The sequence below is a fragment of the Microcaecilia unicolor genome, chromosome 13 (assembly GCF_901765095.1).
Source record: "Microcaecilia unicolor chromosome 13, aMicUni1.1, whole genome shotgun sequence".
NCBI lineage: Eukaryota > Metazoa > Chordata > Amphibia > Gymnophiona > Siphonopidae > Microcaecilia > Microcaecilia unicolor.
The window spans coordinates 31,314,364-31,332,810 of record NC_044043.1 but is presented as its reverse complement, the minus strand read 5'-3'; the positions used below and the strand labels follow the sequence as shown (position 1 = coordinate 31,332,810).

General features: G+C 41.6%; 1 protein-coding gene across 4 annotated transcripts in view; it reads right to left on the bottom strand.

Annotated features, from left to right (window-relative positions):
• Positions 1-18,112, bottom strand: part of LOC115456574 (merlin-like) — a 139,077-nt gene extending 120,965 nt beyond the window's left edge. For 2 of the 4 annotated variants that reach the window (XM_030185747.1, XM_030185750.1), the window contains exons 1-4: positions 16,187-16,487; positions 15,751-15,976; positions 11,213-11,346; positions 277-402 (exon numbers count right to left, since the gene is read on the bottom strand). In XM_030185747.1, coding sequence (XP_030041607.1) covers positions 277-402; positions 11,213-11,346; positions 15,751-15,769 — 279 coding nt within the window. In that variant the 5' untranslated portion in view covers positions 15,770-15,976; positions 16,187-16,487. The other 2 variants (XM_030185748.1, XM_030185749.1) reach the window with 2 other exon arrangements.
• Positions 18,113-18,447: the final 335 nt, after the last annotated feature.

Below are 18,447 nucleotides of genomic sequence, written 5' to 3'. Positions count from 1 at the left end.
ATCAGAGCCATTTTGTGGCGGGGTCAGTCAACTGTTCTCACATCTAAAGGTAGCCAGTGGCATAAATTTAGCACTGCCTCCCAGCCCCCAGATGGCACATGTGACTTAGCTGTCCAGGAACGCCGGAAGATAGTTACTTCCAAGATTCTGTCTTAGTTCAGCACGTTTGTCACTACAATAGTAGGGATCATCTTCCCTCCACTACAGCAGTGCACAACACTGCAGCCTGAGCCAAAGAGCTCACCCTTATGAAGAGTGAATTATTCCGTACATTACCTTTTTCTCCATCTTTAACCAGGTGTAAATCTCTTTCATTGCAAACTGCAGTCCAAAGAACCAAGTCTCTCTCAACCCTAGTGTCCTGCACACCATGTCAAACAAGTCTTTTCCCTTCCAGTTGACCTAAAGACAAGATAAGACAAGACAACTCAGCAAAAAGACACAAGGTTGTTATAAAGAAGCAAAGAAAGTCTTGGTATCTCCTGGTCATTGTCTCTTGGTTTTAGTCCCCAGAGTTTCAAGCTGTCTATTAATAAGATAGTCATCTTAAGACACCTGATGAGTTAAAAAGTTTCACCTCCTTCCCTTTCCAACAGCAATGAAAAGCAATAGAAGCAGGAAACCCAATATATGATGTCTTTTTATTAACCAAAAGGGAAAAATAGGTTTATGATATTACAGTGCGTCTGTGTGTGTGCACTTCATGTTTCACTGTAAACCACTTAAACCCTGCTAAGTGGTATATCAGGTAGAAGCTGACTGAATTTAAGTTTCAATTACGGCACCAAACCCTGCCCAAAATCCTCTCTCTGCACAATTTGTTTTGGCCAAAAGAAGATTTTTAATTTTCAGCTATGTTTTCGGTTTTGGGAAGCTGAAAATTTGTGTATTGTCCCATTGTCCCATCTCCCTCCCTCCTACTGCTCCCTGAACAAAAGTTGCCCCTCATCTTGGATCCCACTGAGTACAGCCTACCCACTGCCACTCATAGGCTCCCAACTGCTGCCTATTTTAGCTCTGCTCTCAAAATATCTGCTGTGATTGGAGCATCACTCCTGCCCTGACTACATCATTAGACCACCAGGGATTGTAAAGGTAGTCCAGGGGGTGGAGGCTACTCTCTGTATTATTATTTTGCACTGCGATTGCAATTAATGCAGTTATGATCTTGTACAGTTGTTTATGTGGTAAATAGCATGCTCCAACTAATTGCTTTTTATACAAACTTTTAGCAGGAATTTAAAATCAATAAATTTGGAATGATAAACTCCTTAAGAATTATTCTCTCTCTAGAGTTATGAAGTCAGCTGTCACTGAGTGTGGTGCAAAGTCAGCCATGGTAAAAGCTCGGCAACTTTTAGTTTCCGTTTTCATTAGCTGCAGTCCGTATGTGTGGAGGCTGTTTTGCTTGGAGGTAAAATATGGCTTTTCATCATTTAAATTATAATCTGGATTGGATACTGTGGGTTTAGCAGAGGGATGCAGGTTGCAAGCTTACTGGTTCACATGCACACAACCACAGTTGAGTTTTCAGCTTTGTCCGAAACCAGGCAATGAGTTTCAGCTGCAGTTTCTGCTTCAGCCAAAATAATTTCGGTGTCAGTTTCCGTTTCGGTTGAAACTGCAAAAAGCAGCTTCAGTCGGCGTCTATCATCAAACCCTAAATAAACTTTAAAAACTTGAAACTTTCATGTTCTATGCATACCAAATTTTGAGGACTTCACCCATTTCAAATTCATGCTGCACTCCTTCCAATCTGCCTTTTCACTTGCCAAACAGGATTACTTCACCCATTTGACTAATTCCCTCGGTTCTAACCCTAGACTTCTTTTCGCCACACTGAACTCTCTTCTCAAAGTACCTCCGTCTCCTATTCCCCCTTCTCTCTCTCCGCAGACTCTAGCTGATTACTTCCATGATAAAATCCGTAAAATTAACCTTGAATTTTCATCCAAACCCCTCCCTCGTTCTCCCTTAATCCACACCCCTGCTCTCCTTCCTTTCCTTCTCAGAAGTTTCTACTGAAGAAACTGCCCTTCTTCTTTCTTCTAAATGTACTACCTGTTCCTCTGATCCCATCCCCACTTACCTTCTTAACACTATCTCTCCTACTATCATCACTGTCATCTGTCACATCCTTAATCTTTCACTCTCCACTGCAACTGTTCCTACAACCTTCAAACATGCTATTGTCGCTCCACTCCTTAAAAAAACCCTCACTTGACCCTACCTGTCCCTCCAACTAACGCCCCATCTCCCTGTCCTCTCCAAATTACTTGAATGCATCGTTCACCGCCGTTGTCTTGACTTTCTCGCTTCTCAACCTATTCTTGACCCACTTCAATCCGGATTTCGCCCTCTTCACTCCACTGAAACTGCACTTACTAAAAAGTCTCTAATGATATGCTTCTGGCTAAATCCAGGGGTCTCTATTCCATCCTCATCCTTCTTGACCTTTCTGCTGCTTGCGACACCGTTGACCACACATTACTCCTTGATACGCTGTCCTCGCTTGGATTCCAGGGCCCTGTTCTTTCCTGGTTCTCTTCCTACCTCTCACTCCGTACTTTCAGTGTTCACTCTGGCGGGTCCTCTTCAACTTCCCTCCTGCTTTCAGTAGCTGTGCCTCAGGGTTCTGTCCTTGGACCACTCCTTTTCTCCATCTATACCTCTTCCCTTGGTGCCCTGATCTCATCCCATGGTTTTCATTACCATCTTTACGCTGATGACTCTCAGATCTACATCTCCACCCCTGAAATCTCAACCTTAATCAAAAGACAAAATCTCTGCCTGCTTGTCTGACACTGCTGCCTGGATGTCTCAACGCCATCTCAAATTAAACATGGCTAAAACTGAACTTCTCATTTTTCCCCCTAAACCCTCCTCCCCTCTTCTTTATCTCTGTTAATGGCTCTCTTATCCTCCCTGTCTCCTCAGCTCGTAACCTTGGAGTCATCTTCGACTTCTTTCTCCTTCTCTGCTCATATTCAACACATCGCCAAAACCTGTCGCTTCTTTATCTTCAACATTAGCAAAATTCGCCCCTTCCTTTCTGAACATACCACCAAAACCCTTATTCACACCCTTGTTACTTCTCGCTTGGACTATTGCAATTTACTTCTCACTGGTCTTCCACTCAATCATCTTTCTCCTCTCCAATCTGTCCAGAATTCTGCAGCTCGACTTATTTTCCATCAGAATCGCTATGCCCACACTAGACCACTTCTCAAGTCTCTTCACTGGCTTCCTGTCCACTTCCGTATACAGTTAAAACTTCTCTTAGCAACCTTTAAATGCATCCACTCTATGACCCCTCGGTACCTCTCCTCTCTCCCTACATTCCTCCCCGTGAACTCCACTCTCTGAGCAAGTCTCTCTTGTCATCCCCCTTCTCCTCCACCGCTAACTCCAGACTTCGTTCCTTCTATCTTGCTGCACCTTATGCCTGGAACCGTCTTCCTGAGCCCATAAGTCTAGCTCCATCTCTACCTGTTTTTAAATCTATGCTGAAGGCTCACCTTTTCACTGCTGCCTTTGGCTCCTAGCCGCTACTCTTTTGCCCTCCTCCTCCAGTATTCCTCTTTACCCTGTAATTCCCTTGCCCGTAATGTCTTGTCTATCTGTTCTACCTAGATTGTAAGCTCTTTGAGCAGGGACTGTCTCTCTATGTCAAATGTTCAGCGCTGCGTGCATCTGGTAGCGCTATATAAATGCTATTAGTAGTAGTAGTACGACATGGGGTGTACAAGGACTCCGAAAGGGAGGGGGATTTGATTCTATGTATTTGCACGGATCACGAATGATTGCACATCCTAGAAAGCAGGCTCTGTTAGTTCTGGAGAGACCTTCTCATTACTGGAGTCTTTATATAATGCTTTATTGGCTACAGTTAGTTAAAAGATTATTCTGCTGAATAAAATACTTTTAGCAATAAAATGACTAATAGATTTAAAAAATGCTGAAATGTCTTCAAAAGTCCCAGTAAGCAGATTCCATTAATATGCGTAGTTAATGTATGATCTATTATTTGACTTACATTCACTTTTTTTTTGCCTAACAATTTGCTTCTTGCTCCATTCAAAACATAAAATACTCCATGCTAGGTCAGATGAACCATCCATCATGCCTAGCACACTGTCTCTAACACTGGCCATTCCAAAGAATTAACCCGTCTCATGCACTTCCCTACCAGTGGTTGCATTCCATGGTCTACTTGGCTAATAACTGTTAATGAACCTATCCTTAAGGAATCTGTCCATACCCCTTTTAAATCCAGCGATGTTAGATGACTTGACCACATCCTCTGGCAACATACCACACTTTGAGTGGGCTACTCCTTTGCTGATACATTTGCACTGGCTTCACATTAGGGCCAGGATTGTATTAAACTCTGTGCTCTCATATTTCAGAGTTTGCACAGTATTGCCCCTGACTATATGTTGCCCCTTGTTACTTTGCCTTCTCGCAATTCAATCTTTGGTGCAAGAGACTACCTGCGTCTTCATCTTCCTACCTGTAAGAAAGTAGTTTATAAATCTATATATTCACCTACTTTTTCATATCAAGTTACTAAATAGTGGAATTCCTTGCCGAAAAATACAAGATCCCAACATGATCATTTGTTTTTTTCGTAAGTTTTTGGAATCTTTCCTTTTCAAAACATTTATGTCAATTGATTCTGGTGCCTAATCTCCCCTTTCCATTCTCCCCATTATGCTTTTTTATTGAATTATTTGTATATTTACGATTCTTTTCTTATTGATAGGTGTGGGTTTATGTATTTTGTTTCATATTTTGTCATGACTTTTTTTATTTAGCTTGTTAGCCAACTGAAATTGAAATTGTACAGGAAAATGTGGGTTCAAATGTCAAATATACAACACATTCCACAGTCCCATTGTTCATTCAGGGCTTGTTTACTAATCCACACTATAGGCGCGCTAGTGTTTTTAGCACACGCTAAACTCTAGAGACACCCATAGGAATATATGGGTGTCTCTAGCATTTACCATGCGCTAATAATGCTAGCACATCTTAGTAAACAGGGCCCTTAGTGAAAGTCCTTCCTCCAGTTTGTTTTAAATCTGCTACCTGTTAGTTTCATGGATGTCATCTAGTCCCGACACAGTATGAAAGCATAAATATCCATTGTGATGCGATATGGGTCTTACAGTCCACCAACTCCCAATACAATGGTTCAAAGCAGGTTCTCTCTTTACCGATTTCACTTCCCTCATGATTTTATGAACCTCTATCATATCACCTCTCAGTCTTCTGAGCCCTGATCAGCCTTTCTTTTATAAGGGAACCATTCCATCCCCTTTACTTATCACTGGGATCAATAGCATTCTGCCAGGTACTTGGGACCTGGATTGTCCATTGTTGGAAGCAGGATACTGGGCTAGATGGACCATCGGTCTAACCCAATGTGGCTATTTTTATGCTCTTATGATTTTTGTTGATCTTCTCGGTATTTTCTCCAATTATACTTTGTCTTCATTAAGATGGGGGACCAGAAAGGTACACAATATTCAAGATGCAGTCACACCATGGATCTAAACAGAGCCATAATGATATCCTCTGTTTTATTAGTCATTACTTTCTGAATAATTGCTAATATTTTATTTGCTTTTTCAACTACAAATGCATACTGTGCTGAGGATTTCAAGGTAAATGTCCACCATGATTCCTAGATCCTTGCCCTGGGTGACGATTCCTCATGTGGAACCCAGCATTAGGCAAGTATAATTAGGAATGTTTTTCGCTATGCGCATCACTTTGTACTTCTCCATATTAAATTTCATCTGCCATTTTGACACCTACTTCTCTAGTCTGGCAAAGTTCTTCTGCCATCAGTCTGCCTGTGTTTAAACTACTTCAGACACATTTGTGTTCTGCAAATTTGATCAATTCACTCATTGCTTTCTTCATGAAAATGTTAAATACTGGTCCCAGCAGATCCCTGAGGCTCTCACTATTTATCCTTTCCTTTGAAAAAAGTGACCATTTAATTCAGCTCTTTGCTTCCTATCTTTTAACTAGTTGACATCCACAGTAAAACATCAACATCTATCCTTTAACTTCTTCATTTCTAAGGAGCATCTCTGAGGAACTGTGTCAAAAGTCATCTGAAAGTTCAAATACATTAGACTGACTTTTTCTCTTTTATCCATGTTTATTCACAACTTGAAAGAATTCCAATGGATTAAATACAAAGTTTCAGTTCTCCCACTGAACCAGCTTCTGTTGTGCTACAGTGGCATAATCTTTCTTTAACAAATGGGGGTTCTCGTATTTTATATCCCCCCTCCAATTCAACCCAATCGCCACAATAATAGTCTTTGATCAGAGGACACAAAAAAACATCAAAGTTTGCTTTAGAACTTGGCCAATATGGAGCACAAGTCCAGCCACTAGGAGTCGCTGCTGCACAACGACACACTCCTGCAGAGAGTCATCTTCAAGCAATGGTGACCCTATTGGCTCAACTTAGGTTCCCAACTGCTTCCAGATTTTCAGGACAAGCTAATCCTGTCCTGGTTTTACCCATTTGCATACTGGGACTTGTAATTCTGATTGTCCTATTGCATACTCTAAGAAAAGGGAAATGGCAAGTCCCTGCATACAATGGAGTAAACCCAGGATGGATCATCCTGCTTGAACATCTAGAGCCAGTCGGTAACTATAATGAGCAGAATCTGGGCCCACAACTGAAGGGTTCCTGATGGAGTCCTCATACATGGCCCTCAGTCATTATATAATAGTGGGAAAAATATCCAGGTAGGCATCAATGAAGGCTCATAATGTACATCCCATGCACAGAGGCAGCGGAATAGGGTGGGCCATGAGGGCTGAGTCCTGACTAGCTTTTTGCCACACACTGCATTAGCAACTAGGAAGCTTGGGGGCAAAGCAGAAATTGGTTTGTTCCCCCCCCCCAAAACTAACAAGGTGTTCCACTGCCCCTGTTCAGACTTGATGCCAATGGAGCTAGAGGGTAAAAGCAGCAGGCGGAACCTGAAGGGTCAAAAAAATGAAAGGACCCTGGTCTGAATGTGTGACTATATTCAGAAAAAGCAAGATGCAAGGGAAAATGTGCTTCACGCAATAAAAAAAGTAACATATAACAGTTTGATTTCTCCAAGGGATTTTCCCCATTCTGTCTCTATTCAAAAAGTGATTCAGACCTTTAGCTACTTTGTTAGTTGATTAACACTGGCAGTACTTCTCAATCCAGTCTTTTGGTTACACCCAGCCAGTCGGGGTTTTAGGCTATCCACAATGAATACACATAAGAGATCTGCATGCACTGCCTCCTCGGTATGCAAATCTCTCCTATGCATATTATTGTGGAAATCCTGTTCAGTATGCAAATCTCTCCCTGCATATTCATTGTGGAAATCCTGAAAACCTAACTGGCAAGGTGTGTCCCAAGGACTGGGTTGAGAACTACTAGTTTAAAGTATCTCTAGTATCTCCCAGCTTGCCAGCTGGTACCAAATTTCTAAGACACGTTTATCCAGTTCTGCCTTTATCTAATGCACGCAAGGACTTGTAGCATTGTGTTTCTTAGGGAATACAAGACTATAATAGGAAAATTGGATGTACAAGTCCCTGTATGCAACAGGTTAAACCCAGGACTAATCACAGAAAAGACCATACAGCCCAGCCAGTCAGTTTTACAGTCCCTTCCTCCCCCTCACAGATCTTCTGTGCTTCTATCGTGTTTTCTCAGATTCAGATACTGACCTTGTCTCCACCACCTCCACTGGGAGGCAGTTCCATGCATCCATGGCCCCTTCTATAAAGAAGTATTTTCTTACATTATTCTGAGGTTACTCACTTTCATCTTATGCCTCCTTGCTCCTTGAAGAATTTAAAATGAATAATTTGTGTTTGGGAAAGGTATAGAACTGATATTGAAAGATTCCCCACACTATAAATTAAGGTCTGCTTAATTGGACTGTTCAAGTTGTGACCTAGTTTTAGCTGGAAGTATGGCGACTACATCAGACCTAGAAATGTTTGGATATTCAGACGACCAAATGTCTCTAAGTTAATACAGAGAGCGACTATACTACAGGAAGATAGATCTGGTCCTGGGAATATATCCTGGTTGGAGTTGGAAAATATTAATAAAAGATTGATACAAGCTGAATTACACGTTACAGCTGAATTGAACCGTCACAGATTATTGGTGAAGAACTTGATAAGCATCCCTCTTCACAACGAATATCAAATATTTTTTGATGCAACTTGCACAACTAGTAATTGAGAGAAATTATTTTTTCTTTCAGAATCAGTTTTTTTTAACAAATTCAAGGAGTGGCGATGAGGGCGTCGTTAGCTCCCTCCATCGCCACTCTTTATTTAGCAACATTTGAAGAAGTTTTTGTATATGGTCTGGAAGAATTTACAAATATTTCGCTATGGAAGCGCTTCCTAGATGACATTCTTTATTTGGAATGGATCTTTACAATCATTGGAGATGTTTATGACAAAGCTTAATTCTTACCAACAAAATTTGAAATTTACATTTAAGTATCATCATACAGGCATTGAATTTTTGGATGTCTGGGTATACAAAAAGGATGGACATCTTCATACGAATTTATATCAGAAACCAACTACTCGTAACACTGTTACATTTTTCCAGCTTCCACCCTTACCACCTGAAGAAGAGTCTACCAGTGAGTCAGTTGTTAAGGGCAAGGAGAATATGTTCAGAAGATATGATGTTTGAGATTCAAGCATCAAAGATGGCTTCACGTTTTCAGAATAGGGGGTACCCCAGAACAATTATTAAAACAGCTTACTTGAGAGCTAAATATTCTTGTCGGGACTTGTTATTACAGTATAATACAACACAGGAGAGTAACAAATTGGTGATGGTGGTTCCATATTCCGCTTTAAGTTCTCGCATTAATGAGATCATACATAATAACTGGAAAATGCTTCAGATTCATTCCTGTTTTGAAGAACACCCTATTTGTGCCTTTAAAAGATGGAAAACTATAGGGGAGATGCTGACCTATAAAAGATTAGATTATGTTGCTGATTCTGTGGAATCCATAGGTCATTACAAATGTGAAACCTGCCAATGGTGTGAGTCCACTATAGAAGGTGTGACATGGACACCCCCTGGTTTCTCTCGTCCCATATTGGCTCGCTCTCGTACAAATTGTAATTCTAGTAATATCATGTATGCCATCCTTTGCCCTTGTCAATTGAATTATATTGGACGATCTAGTCGTCCTATTAAAATTAGACTTAATGAACATAAATCCCGGTGGAGGAGTGGCCTAGTGGTTAGGGTGGTGGACTTTGGTCCTGGGGAACTGAGGAACTGAGTTTGATTCCCGGCAGAGGCAGCTCCTTGCGACTCTGGGCAAGTCACTTAACCCTCCATTGCCCCATGTAAGCCGCATTGAGCCTGCCATGAGTGGGAAAGCGCTGGGTACAAATGTAACAACAAAAAAAAACCAAAACAAAACATTATCTGCCCCGATAGTTCAGCACTGGATAGATAAGAATCATCAGATAGAAGATAATAAGTGGCGTATTATAGATCAAGTCCAGCTGGGTTGGGAGGGTGGTAATGCTGGATCGCTATTGATTTACAAAGAACAAAGAATGATTTTTCAACTTCATACGTTGCAGCCTTACGGGCTGAATTCTGAATTGGATTGGTGGTCGCTTCTCTGGTTGGTGCCTCTCGGTTGTATGTGGCCCTATCAGAGTGTGTAGTTTACGATCAGCTGAGACCTATTTAAATTGCAGAAGCTGTGGAAAACGCCGCAGCCATTTTTTTCTGATACACGGAAGTGAATACAGAGATAGTAAATATTTTAGTGAGCTACGTTATTGTAGAAAATTGGATAGACATTTTAATTAAAATACTGTTTTTGTTGCAGCAAACCTCTTCCCTGAAGAAGTATAACGAAACCTGGCCATGTCGGCAGAGGTTTGAGTTGGAAGAAAAATTGCTGCTTTTAAACACTCTAAGCTAAGCTAAGCTAAGTACTACCTATAGATTAAAGGATATAATAGTTAATTTATGAAGACTTGAAAAAAGTCGATTGAACAGAAATGCCATTTAAGATAAAGAAAAAATTAAACAAAAAGAGGAAAAAGTTCTCTACGGGTTGATCAATGAAGATATAAGGAACACCATTAATAGTTTGGGGCGTAGTTCCCGCATGGTGCAAATTCTTGAAAAATGTAAAGATTCCCGGCTAACAAAAATAATGCTTAAATGTCTATCAGTAGGAGTTAAGTTGTGAAAAGAGAGTTTGAAGAATTTAAATGAATAATTTGGGTTCAGAATCCTCACTGACATCCTTGGCAATATCCAGATAGATAATTTCTGCCTTTGCCTCTGGCACTGAGTCCAGGCCACCAAGAGGGGGGCAGGGAAGGGGGCAAAATTCCCCAGGCCTGGCACCTGCAAGTTTTTTTACTGCCTCCTTCCGGGTTTGTCCTGTCCTTCTCCTGCATGCTGCCCAGAACCCAGATGATTGCATTAACGTGATATCGCATTAATGCAATCATCCGGGTCCCGCCGACTCCCGGCACACAAGAGCACTGGAGCAGGAAAGGACAGAACGAGGGAGCAGAGCAGCAGTGACTCAGAGACAGAAAGGTATGGGGGGGGGGGGGGGGGGGGGTGCAGCGGTCCAGTCCTGCCCCAGTCCCAGCTGTGTCTCTCGGCAGCCCTGATCTGAGTACCAACCATATTCAGCACCTGTACCTGGACATCCAAACAACTTAGGGCAGCAAAATCGCTGCAGTACCCAGGGCCAGCATTAGGGAGTGGCAAAAAGGGAAATTGCCCTGGGCACCCATTCCGTAGAGGGCTCCAAGCCTGCCTGAAGTTGAAGGAGACATAAGCTGAAGACCAGCTTTCAGGGGTCCTGAGTGTCTAACACCAGCCTAGCAGTACAGGTGCTGAATATTGGCAGCTATCCTATGCCCTGATATATGTCAGTACCCTTATCCGGGTATGGCCTGGCACTGAGTATCTGGGTATAACTTTAAACACTTCAGTCTGTGTTTTACAGCAGCAACAACTGCAGAGTTAAATATCATGGGGGGGGGGTGGAATGTAGAACTATGAGCAATAAAATATATTGAGAGCACACACAAGGTTTAGAAGACCAAAAGAGGAAGGGACGGAGCCAGAACAGTCAAATCGAGGACTGCGATTACTCACCTCACAACTGAATTCCATTTCTTCAATCATTGTTGTAACTCTGACCTTGAAAGTCCTTGGGTGCTTCTTCTTCTTCTTCAGCCCTCTGATTGACATGTTGTAATAAATGGTCTTTTTTTCTATCAGAGCCTTATCTGGAATTCAAAAAAATAAATAGCAGCGGTGCTGGTAACTGTACAGGATGTAACATGGCAGGTAGAGTTGGTACCTCACTCCACGTCAACTGAACAGGATGATCCATAGCTGGTCAGTGACTCAGCTGCTTGGGAAGGCTAAAGTGGGTGGGGCTAGGTGAGGTTATGGGGTGTGGCTAGGGTCAGGTTATAGGGCAGAGTGGAATGGAAGTGAGCAAGTTAAAACCTTGGAGTGCAGGGCAGCAACTAAGGACAGTGGGGCACGTTTGAACACTGTAAGCAAGAAGGAATCCTTCACTGTGTGGCTCTGGTGCAGCTGTATCAGCTGTCTCCCCAGTACCTTTGCTACTGATGGCCATATGCACACTGAATACACGCCAGGACTTATATGCCAAGAAATCAAAATAATGCATCATTTGCACTATTCTGGAAATATATGAAAGTACTTTAACACTTGGCTCCAAGACAGAACTAGCTCCTCAGTCCAGCCTCTTCCTGTTGACCACGTGAACAAAGATGTTCAGCACTAACAGAAATCTTGTGGTAAATGGCAACCATAAAATTGCATATCAGTTTTGGGTTGGTTTTTTTTCAGTAGGTTGCCAAATGGCCACCAGGCTTCAGATCTGCTGGCCTTTATTGATTAAGAAACATAATTGGAATATATTTTATCTGTATTAGCTGTATCTAATGTTTAGAGCAGCAAGTCTGAAAACCAGGGTTCAAATCCCACTGCCACTCCTTGAGATCTTGGACAAGTCACTTATGAGGTCTTTTACTAAAGATTAGCTTGAGTTATGTGCAGCAGGGCCCATTTTATCCCTATGAGCCCTGCTACAGATAACTCAAGCTAACCTTTAGTAAAAGACCCCCTTAACCTTCTATGGCCTCAGGGCCAAACAGATTGTTGTAAGTCCTCCAGAGACAGGCAAATACCTACTGTACCTGAATGTAACTCACATTAAACTACAACTAAAAGAGGCATGCGCTAAATCCAGATTCAAAATTCAGCACCAGGTATACTGTGAAGTAATACAAAACCCTACAAAATCACTCAGTACCTATAAAGCAATTCTACCATACCATAACATTAACTTCCAGGGGTCACACAAGGGCCTTCTCCTAGGAAAATAACAGCACAGTAATCATTGCAATGGGTAGTAGAACATACATATACCTATTGTAAAACTAAAACAAGCTGGATTACTACAGATCAATCCTACACAGACATTCAATGCTAACAGAATACTTGGCCTTTTTCACACAAGAACACAGGTAGATCCTCAAGTATAGAATAAATAACCACAAACTAAAAAAAAAAAAGAAATATATAGACAAAGTAAACTGAACCCCCAAGAAGCCAGACTCTGCATACAGTGGTTATGTATTTAGTGGCTATGACACAGGACTTGGTCTCCTAGTGTTACCTGACGCAGCTTTGGCGAAACGGGGATTCCCTGTTGGGTATCTGGGACTAGCGAATTTGCTAGTGGGCTACTGTTTGACGTTTGAGAAGATTAAATGATGAATAGTGTTCTATTTATATGTCATGCCTAAACTTGAATAATGTTCCTGTGATTATATTTTAGCTTCATTGACATTTGGACACTTGAATGAGATAGCCTCCACACTATAGCGAGTGGAGTTTTTTTCCCCCTATGATGGTGACGGTGCCCATGCCTTAGAACTGTTGTTGGCTGGGTGGTTCAACTGAGGTTTTTCTCCACCACACACGTGTGCTTGGTTGTTGTGGTGTCTAAGTGTCTTGAAGCGTGGATATTTTGAATATTATTGATTTTCGTATGACAATTTTCTAAAACTGACATATTTCAATTACCACATTATAAATTAATAAATAAAATTAAAAATGGAAAATAAGGTGATACCTTTTTTTGGACTACTAAATACATTTTTTTGACTAGCTTTCTCAGGCCACAACCTCCTTCAGGTCTGAAGAGTCTTGGCCTGACTCCCCCCCCCCCCTCCTTTACAAAGCCATGGCACTTTGAATGGGCTGTGTCGGCATTACCGCACCAGCAGCCACTAGTGCGATTTTGTAAATGGTGGTGGTGGGGGGGGGGGGTTGGGAAGCTGTTAGGAAAGAGGTTTTGGCTTAAGAAAGCTAGGCGAAACATTGTATTTAGTTCAACAAAAAAGGTATCATCTTATTTTCTGGTTTTTTTCTTTTATTTCTATTTATTAACTTTTAAAGTGGACTAACACACCTACCACATTACTTCACCCTAAATTAAAAAAACAATTCTTTTTTCTAACTTTGTTGTCTGGCCATTTAATTTTTCTAATTATGTTGTCCCCAGTCTCCAGTTACTGCTTTCCTGTCTTCTTTTAACTCTTTTTTTCAAGGGTCTCCTGTCCACATGTCATTTACTTCTTTCCTTGTCTTCTTCACCTCCTCCACTGATCTGTTCCTTTTATCTTTCTTCCATTTCCATTTTTTTTGCCTATCCATTCAGATTTCAATCTCCCTCTTTTTACTACATCCGCCTTGAGCTTTCCATTTATTTCCTTCACTCTGGCTCTCCTATTCTTCTTCCTCTTATTCCCCAGTCTTTCACTAATTCTTTCCTCTTTCCCCATACCATCCAGAATCTTCTCTTTCTACCTACGACATCCAGAATCTCCTTTCTCGTCTCTTTCTCCTCTGCCACTCTCTGGGTGAGGAGGGAGAGAGAAACTGGGTAAGACTGGATGGAAGCAGAGAGGCAGTGCACTCAGCAGGTAGGGAAGGTTGTAGTAGGCTGAGGAGGCTTAGGGGCCGTTTTACTACGCCGTGTAGACGCTGACGTGCGCCCAACATGCGTCAATTTTGAGTTACTGCCCAGCTACTGCATGGCCCTTGCGGTAATTTCATTTTTGACGTGCGTCCGCTAGGCGCACCAGAAAATATTTTTATTTTCTGGTACACAGGTGGTAATCGGGTGGTAATCGTCATTCTACCTGTGTAGACCATTACCGCCCGGTTACCACATGAGACCATACCGCTAGGTCAATGGCTGGCGGTAATGTCTCAGACCCAAAATGGACGCGTGGCAATTTTAATTTTGCCACACGTCCATTTTCAGCAAAACTTTTTTAAAAAGGCATTTTTTTTTTACAGGTGCATTGAAAAATGATTCTGTGCACGCCCAAAACACGTGTCTACACTACCGCAGGCCATTTTCCAGTGCACCTTTGTAAAAGGGTCCCTTAGTCTCCTCAAGCCTCTGATACGGGACACCTATGGGCTGATCCATTCCTTGAGATTTACATAATACCATAGTAATTGATGGCAGCTGGTGACCAGCACGGTCCATCCAGTCTGCCCAGTAAGGTGCCTAGAGTTCTACCTGCTGCGCTGTGCAGGTTACACCCCTATGCTTTTGTTTAGGGTGGTACCTGCCACTCTGTGCAGGTTACTCTCCTCTATTCCCTTGTTTAGGGTTGTATCTGCAGCTCTGTGCACCTTACCCCCCTTCCTTTGTTTAAAGTTGTACCTGCTGCTCTGTGGGGGTTTCCCTCCTCTATGCTTTGGACCTGGAGAAATGCAGCACTGTACAGATCTGCATGAGAGACAGTCCCTGCTACACTAAAACTACAATGGACAAATCACAGAACCCAGTTGAAAACTTAAGAATTTTGTCTTAATCTGTCTTTCCTGGTGAACATAACTTACAATATCATACACAACATTTAACAGAACACTAATCTGTTGAACCTGGGCTGGACTAAGACGAGCAATACCCTTAATTGCTTTTCTGTTCGTTACATTTCTGTAAAGCCTTGTGTAAAGGGGAATAAAGGTGGATTAAGATCAAGGTGTTATTTCCACCTTCTTTTGGCTGACCACAAATAAAGGCCAGATGTGGTTAATAAAATCTAATTTTGTGTAAGCGGTAAGAGTTCTGCTCTTAACTTCACCCATAATCTTAAACTGATGCCTTCTTAATGGCATAGTGTAAAAGGAAACGTCTTCCCACATACCAAAATATTCAAAGAATAAAGGTCACCCAGAGTGATAGAAGGCAAGGTATGAATGGCTGCATACTGAGGTGATGTGTATAGTAAGTTCAGCTACATTCCTTAAAACGCTCTCACCAAGTTTATCTGCTACGTGGCTCGTTTAGCTGAATGATCACAAAAGACTTCTGTAATTCATGTTTGGGATTTTCTTTTTATTTCACGCCCACTTTTCCAAAATGATGATCAAAATGCAATACAGTATTATTAGAATTCCGATGTAAGAAGTCCCCTGTCCCAAAGAGCTTACAATTTAAACTAGGTACCTGAGACAACGTGACTCGTCTAAGATCACTAGGTGAAGTGGGTTGAACCCTTGTTTCCAGCTCCTTTAAGACTCACAGTTTCTCCCAATTCCTGTATCCTTATCATCTGAACGAGCTTTACCTGTTTGCCAACAAGACATTTAACAAGACCCTGCGGTTCCGAATCTTCCAGAGACTTATTTGGCGCCTGCCCGGTTCGGATCCTCTCATCCTTCGCCCAACATTTCGGAGTGAGCAGCCTCCGTAGCTCTTTTGAAAGAGAGGATTAGTGCCACTGTATCACTGGCTTTTTCCCTTAAGCACTGGGTGTTCCACTTCAAGAAAGTTTCTGCCTCTTTAAAAGGTGTCTGCAGAAAAAAAAAAAAAAAGAATACATAAACTTGGCTGCTAGAGAAAATATAATAATTCCCTTTCTGGATCTAAATTAAAGAACAAGGGATGGATGTACTTGCAGATCAGGCCACAGGAAAGCTAGGAGGAAAGAGATCTTCGAAACCCCACACAACAAGCCAGAGATAAAAGTTGCAGTGTTGGTTCCAGATAAGAGTAACTCTGACCTTCGCGAGGTTTCTCTCTGTTCCTGGGTTTCCACAGCAAAGCCCGTTAGATCCTTTTAGTCCTCTGCGAAGAAGACAAGAGATTGGTCTTTTTCACTTAACAGAAACGAGCTGATTTCTCCAAACAAACTGCTCGCATGCTTCCCATCGTTTTCCACGCCAGGAATTTACTGACGGAGGAGGAGGAGCAGAGCAGGGTGAAGCAATGAGGCACGACAGGTTCAGTGGGAAGGAAGGAGGATACCTGAGCAGCTCATTGCAGTTTGATAGGTCAGAAGGAGCTCTAAGCTTAGACTGCAAGTATCTCCGCTGTGGGCGGAGAATTTATAAGAAAGTGCCCCCCCTCCTTGGTAGATATTCTATGTTTAGTTAATTTGTATGTAATATCATTTTTTGGTGCTGACCTTCCTTTCTTCTTCTCCTTCCAGCTCAGTCAGAGCTACTAACTGGGATTCTGGCACTATGAGCATTCATTAACAACAACCCAGAGATTGCAACCCTTGTGGAGAATGCATGAAAGTACATACCAAAGACTAGTGATTGGTGCTCTGCTGAATGAGTGACTTTATAATAAAGTGCAGTCGGTAAATAGCGAGTAAGGTCCTGCTGAAACAACCAGTGACCTGTTTCAGTAGAACCTTACTCGGAGTTTACCGACTGCACTTTATTGTATTATAAAGTCATCCATCCAACAGTGTACTGTTATGCATTCTCCACCATATACTCAAGCGACCTTTACATACAGACTCCTGAGGCAGGCATTGTTGCTGAAACACAGTGCTTTGTGAGTCCTATTTCATGCGATATTAAAAGACTTTTTTCACATCTTCTTGGCTGTTTGGACCTGTCCTGTTGATCAGGTTACTCCTTTTTTGCTAGAGGATTGACTTGCGCCAATGCAGGTTTCTGTCTGGGTGTTCGGAGGCTTTTCCTCTAAAGTTTAAGGGATTTGGTAAAGATATTGTTCTATGTAATTATTTTAGTGCCTTAGAGCTCCTTTTACTAAGGTGTGTTAACAGATTTAGCACGCGCTAATCCCCAGATTCTATATAATGCACCTAGAGATCTGTGCAGCAAATTCTATAACAATGTATGTAACTTAACAAGCTAATGAGCACAGATAACAGCACTTAAGTAATAATGGGCACTAGTTAGAATTTACTTGCACAACTCATTAAGCATATTCTGTAATGATGTGCGCTGAACTTCTAATGTGCGGCCAAAAGGGGCATGGTTATGGGTGGGGAAATGGGTGTTCTGAAATTTACACAGGTAGTTACAGAATATGGCCCAGTACACCTAAGTCTACATGCCAGGATTTACACCATGGTTTTGTTGGTATAAATGGATGCATGTAGTTTTAGGTGCCGAGATATCAACTGAGCGTATTCTATATATTGCTCCTAAATCTAGGTGCCAATTATAGAATACGCTTAATCGGCACTGATTTCAGCGCTGAGTTTTTAGGCGCCATATATAGAATTTCCCAATAAATGCTAAGAAGCCCAAAAGGAATAACATGGGCTTCTTAGCATTTAGCACATGCTAAATCTTTTAGCACACCTTAGTAAAAAGGAGCCCTTAATTTTTTTTTAATTGAAAGAAGTCTTTATTCAAAGTTTAGAGAGTTAAATAACAAGTGACAGTCAGACAATGGCACAATTTCAAAAGAAAATCATTCCAATAGAGCTAAAGTAATGTCCAGGTAAACATACCCTCTAATAAAGAACGTAAACCTAATTAACTTCAAGTTTTGTATATCTTTTAGCAGCATTATTCCCCAAAGTCCCTCCCAACCCACCCTTAATATTTTTTATGAACTTACCCCTATTAAATCCAGCTGGGCACAAATTGGTAAAACGTGGGTCTGTAAGAAGCTTAAATTATCAGTTAAAAAAGAAGGTTTTCAGGATCTGGCAACTTTGATTAGAGAGATTTCCTTCACAACCCAACAAGGGACCAAACACCTCATTGTGATCACAATCTCATCCTTCTGAAAACCAGTTTCATTAAGTAACTGGATGTACAAGGTAATATTCTGCACATTAGAGCCAACTGCTGAAGGAGTGCCCCAAAAGCTAATGTATAATCATGCCTAATAGGCTCTTCCAAATTAGGTAGTAAAGTGCAGCTGACTGTATTTGTGTGACAGATTGCAACAGGTAAAATGGTCAAATTAAAAAAAAAAACAAGGAAAAAAAGTGTAAAAAACATGTAGTTTTTGCACCTATTTAATCTTTACAGAAGTGGTTTCTGTTGAA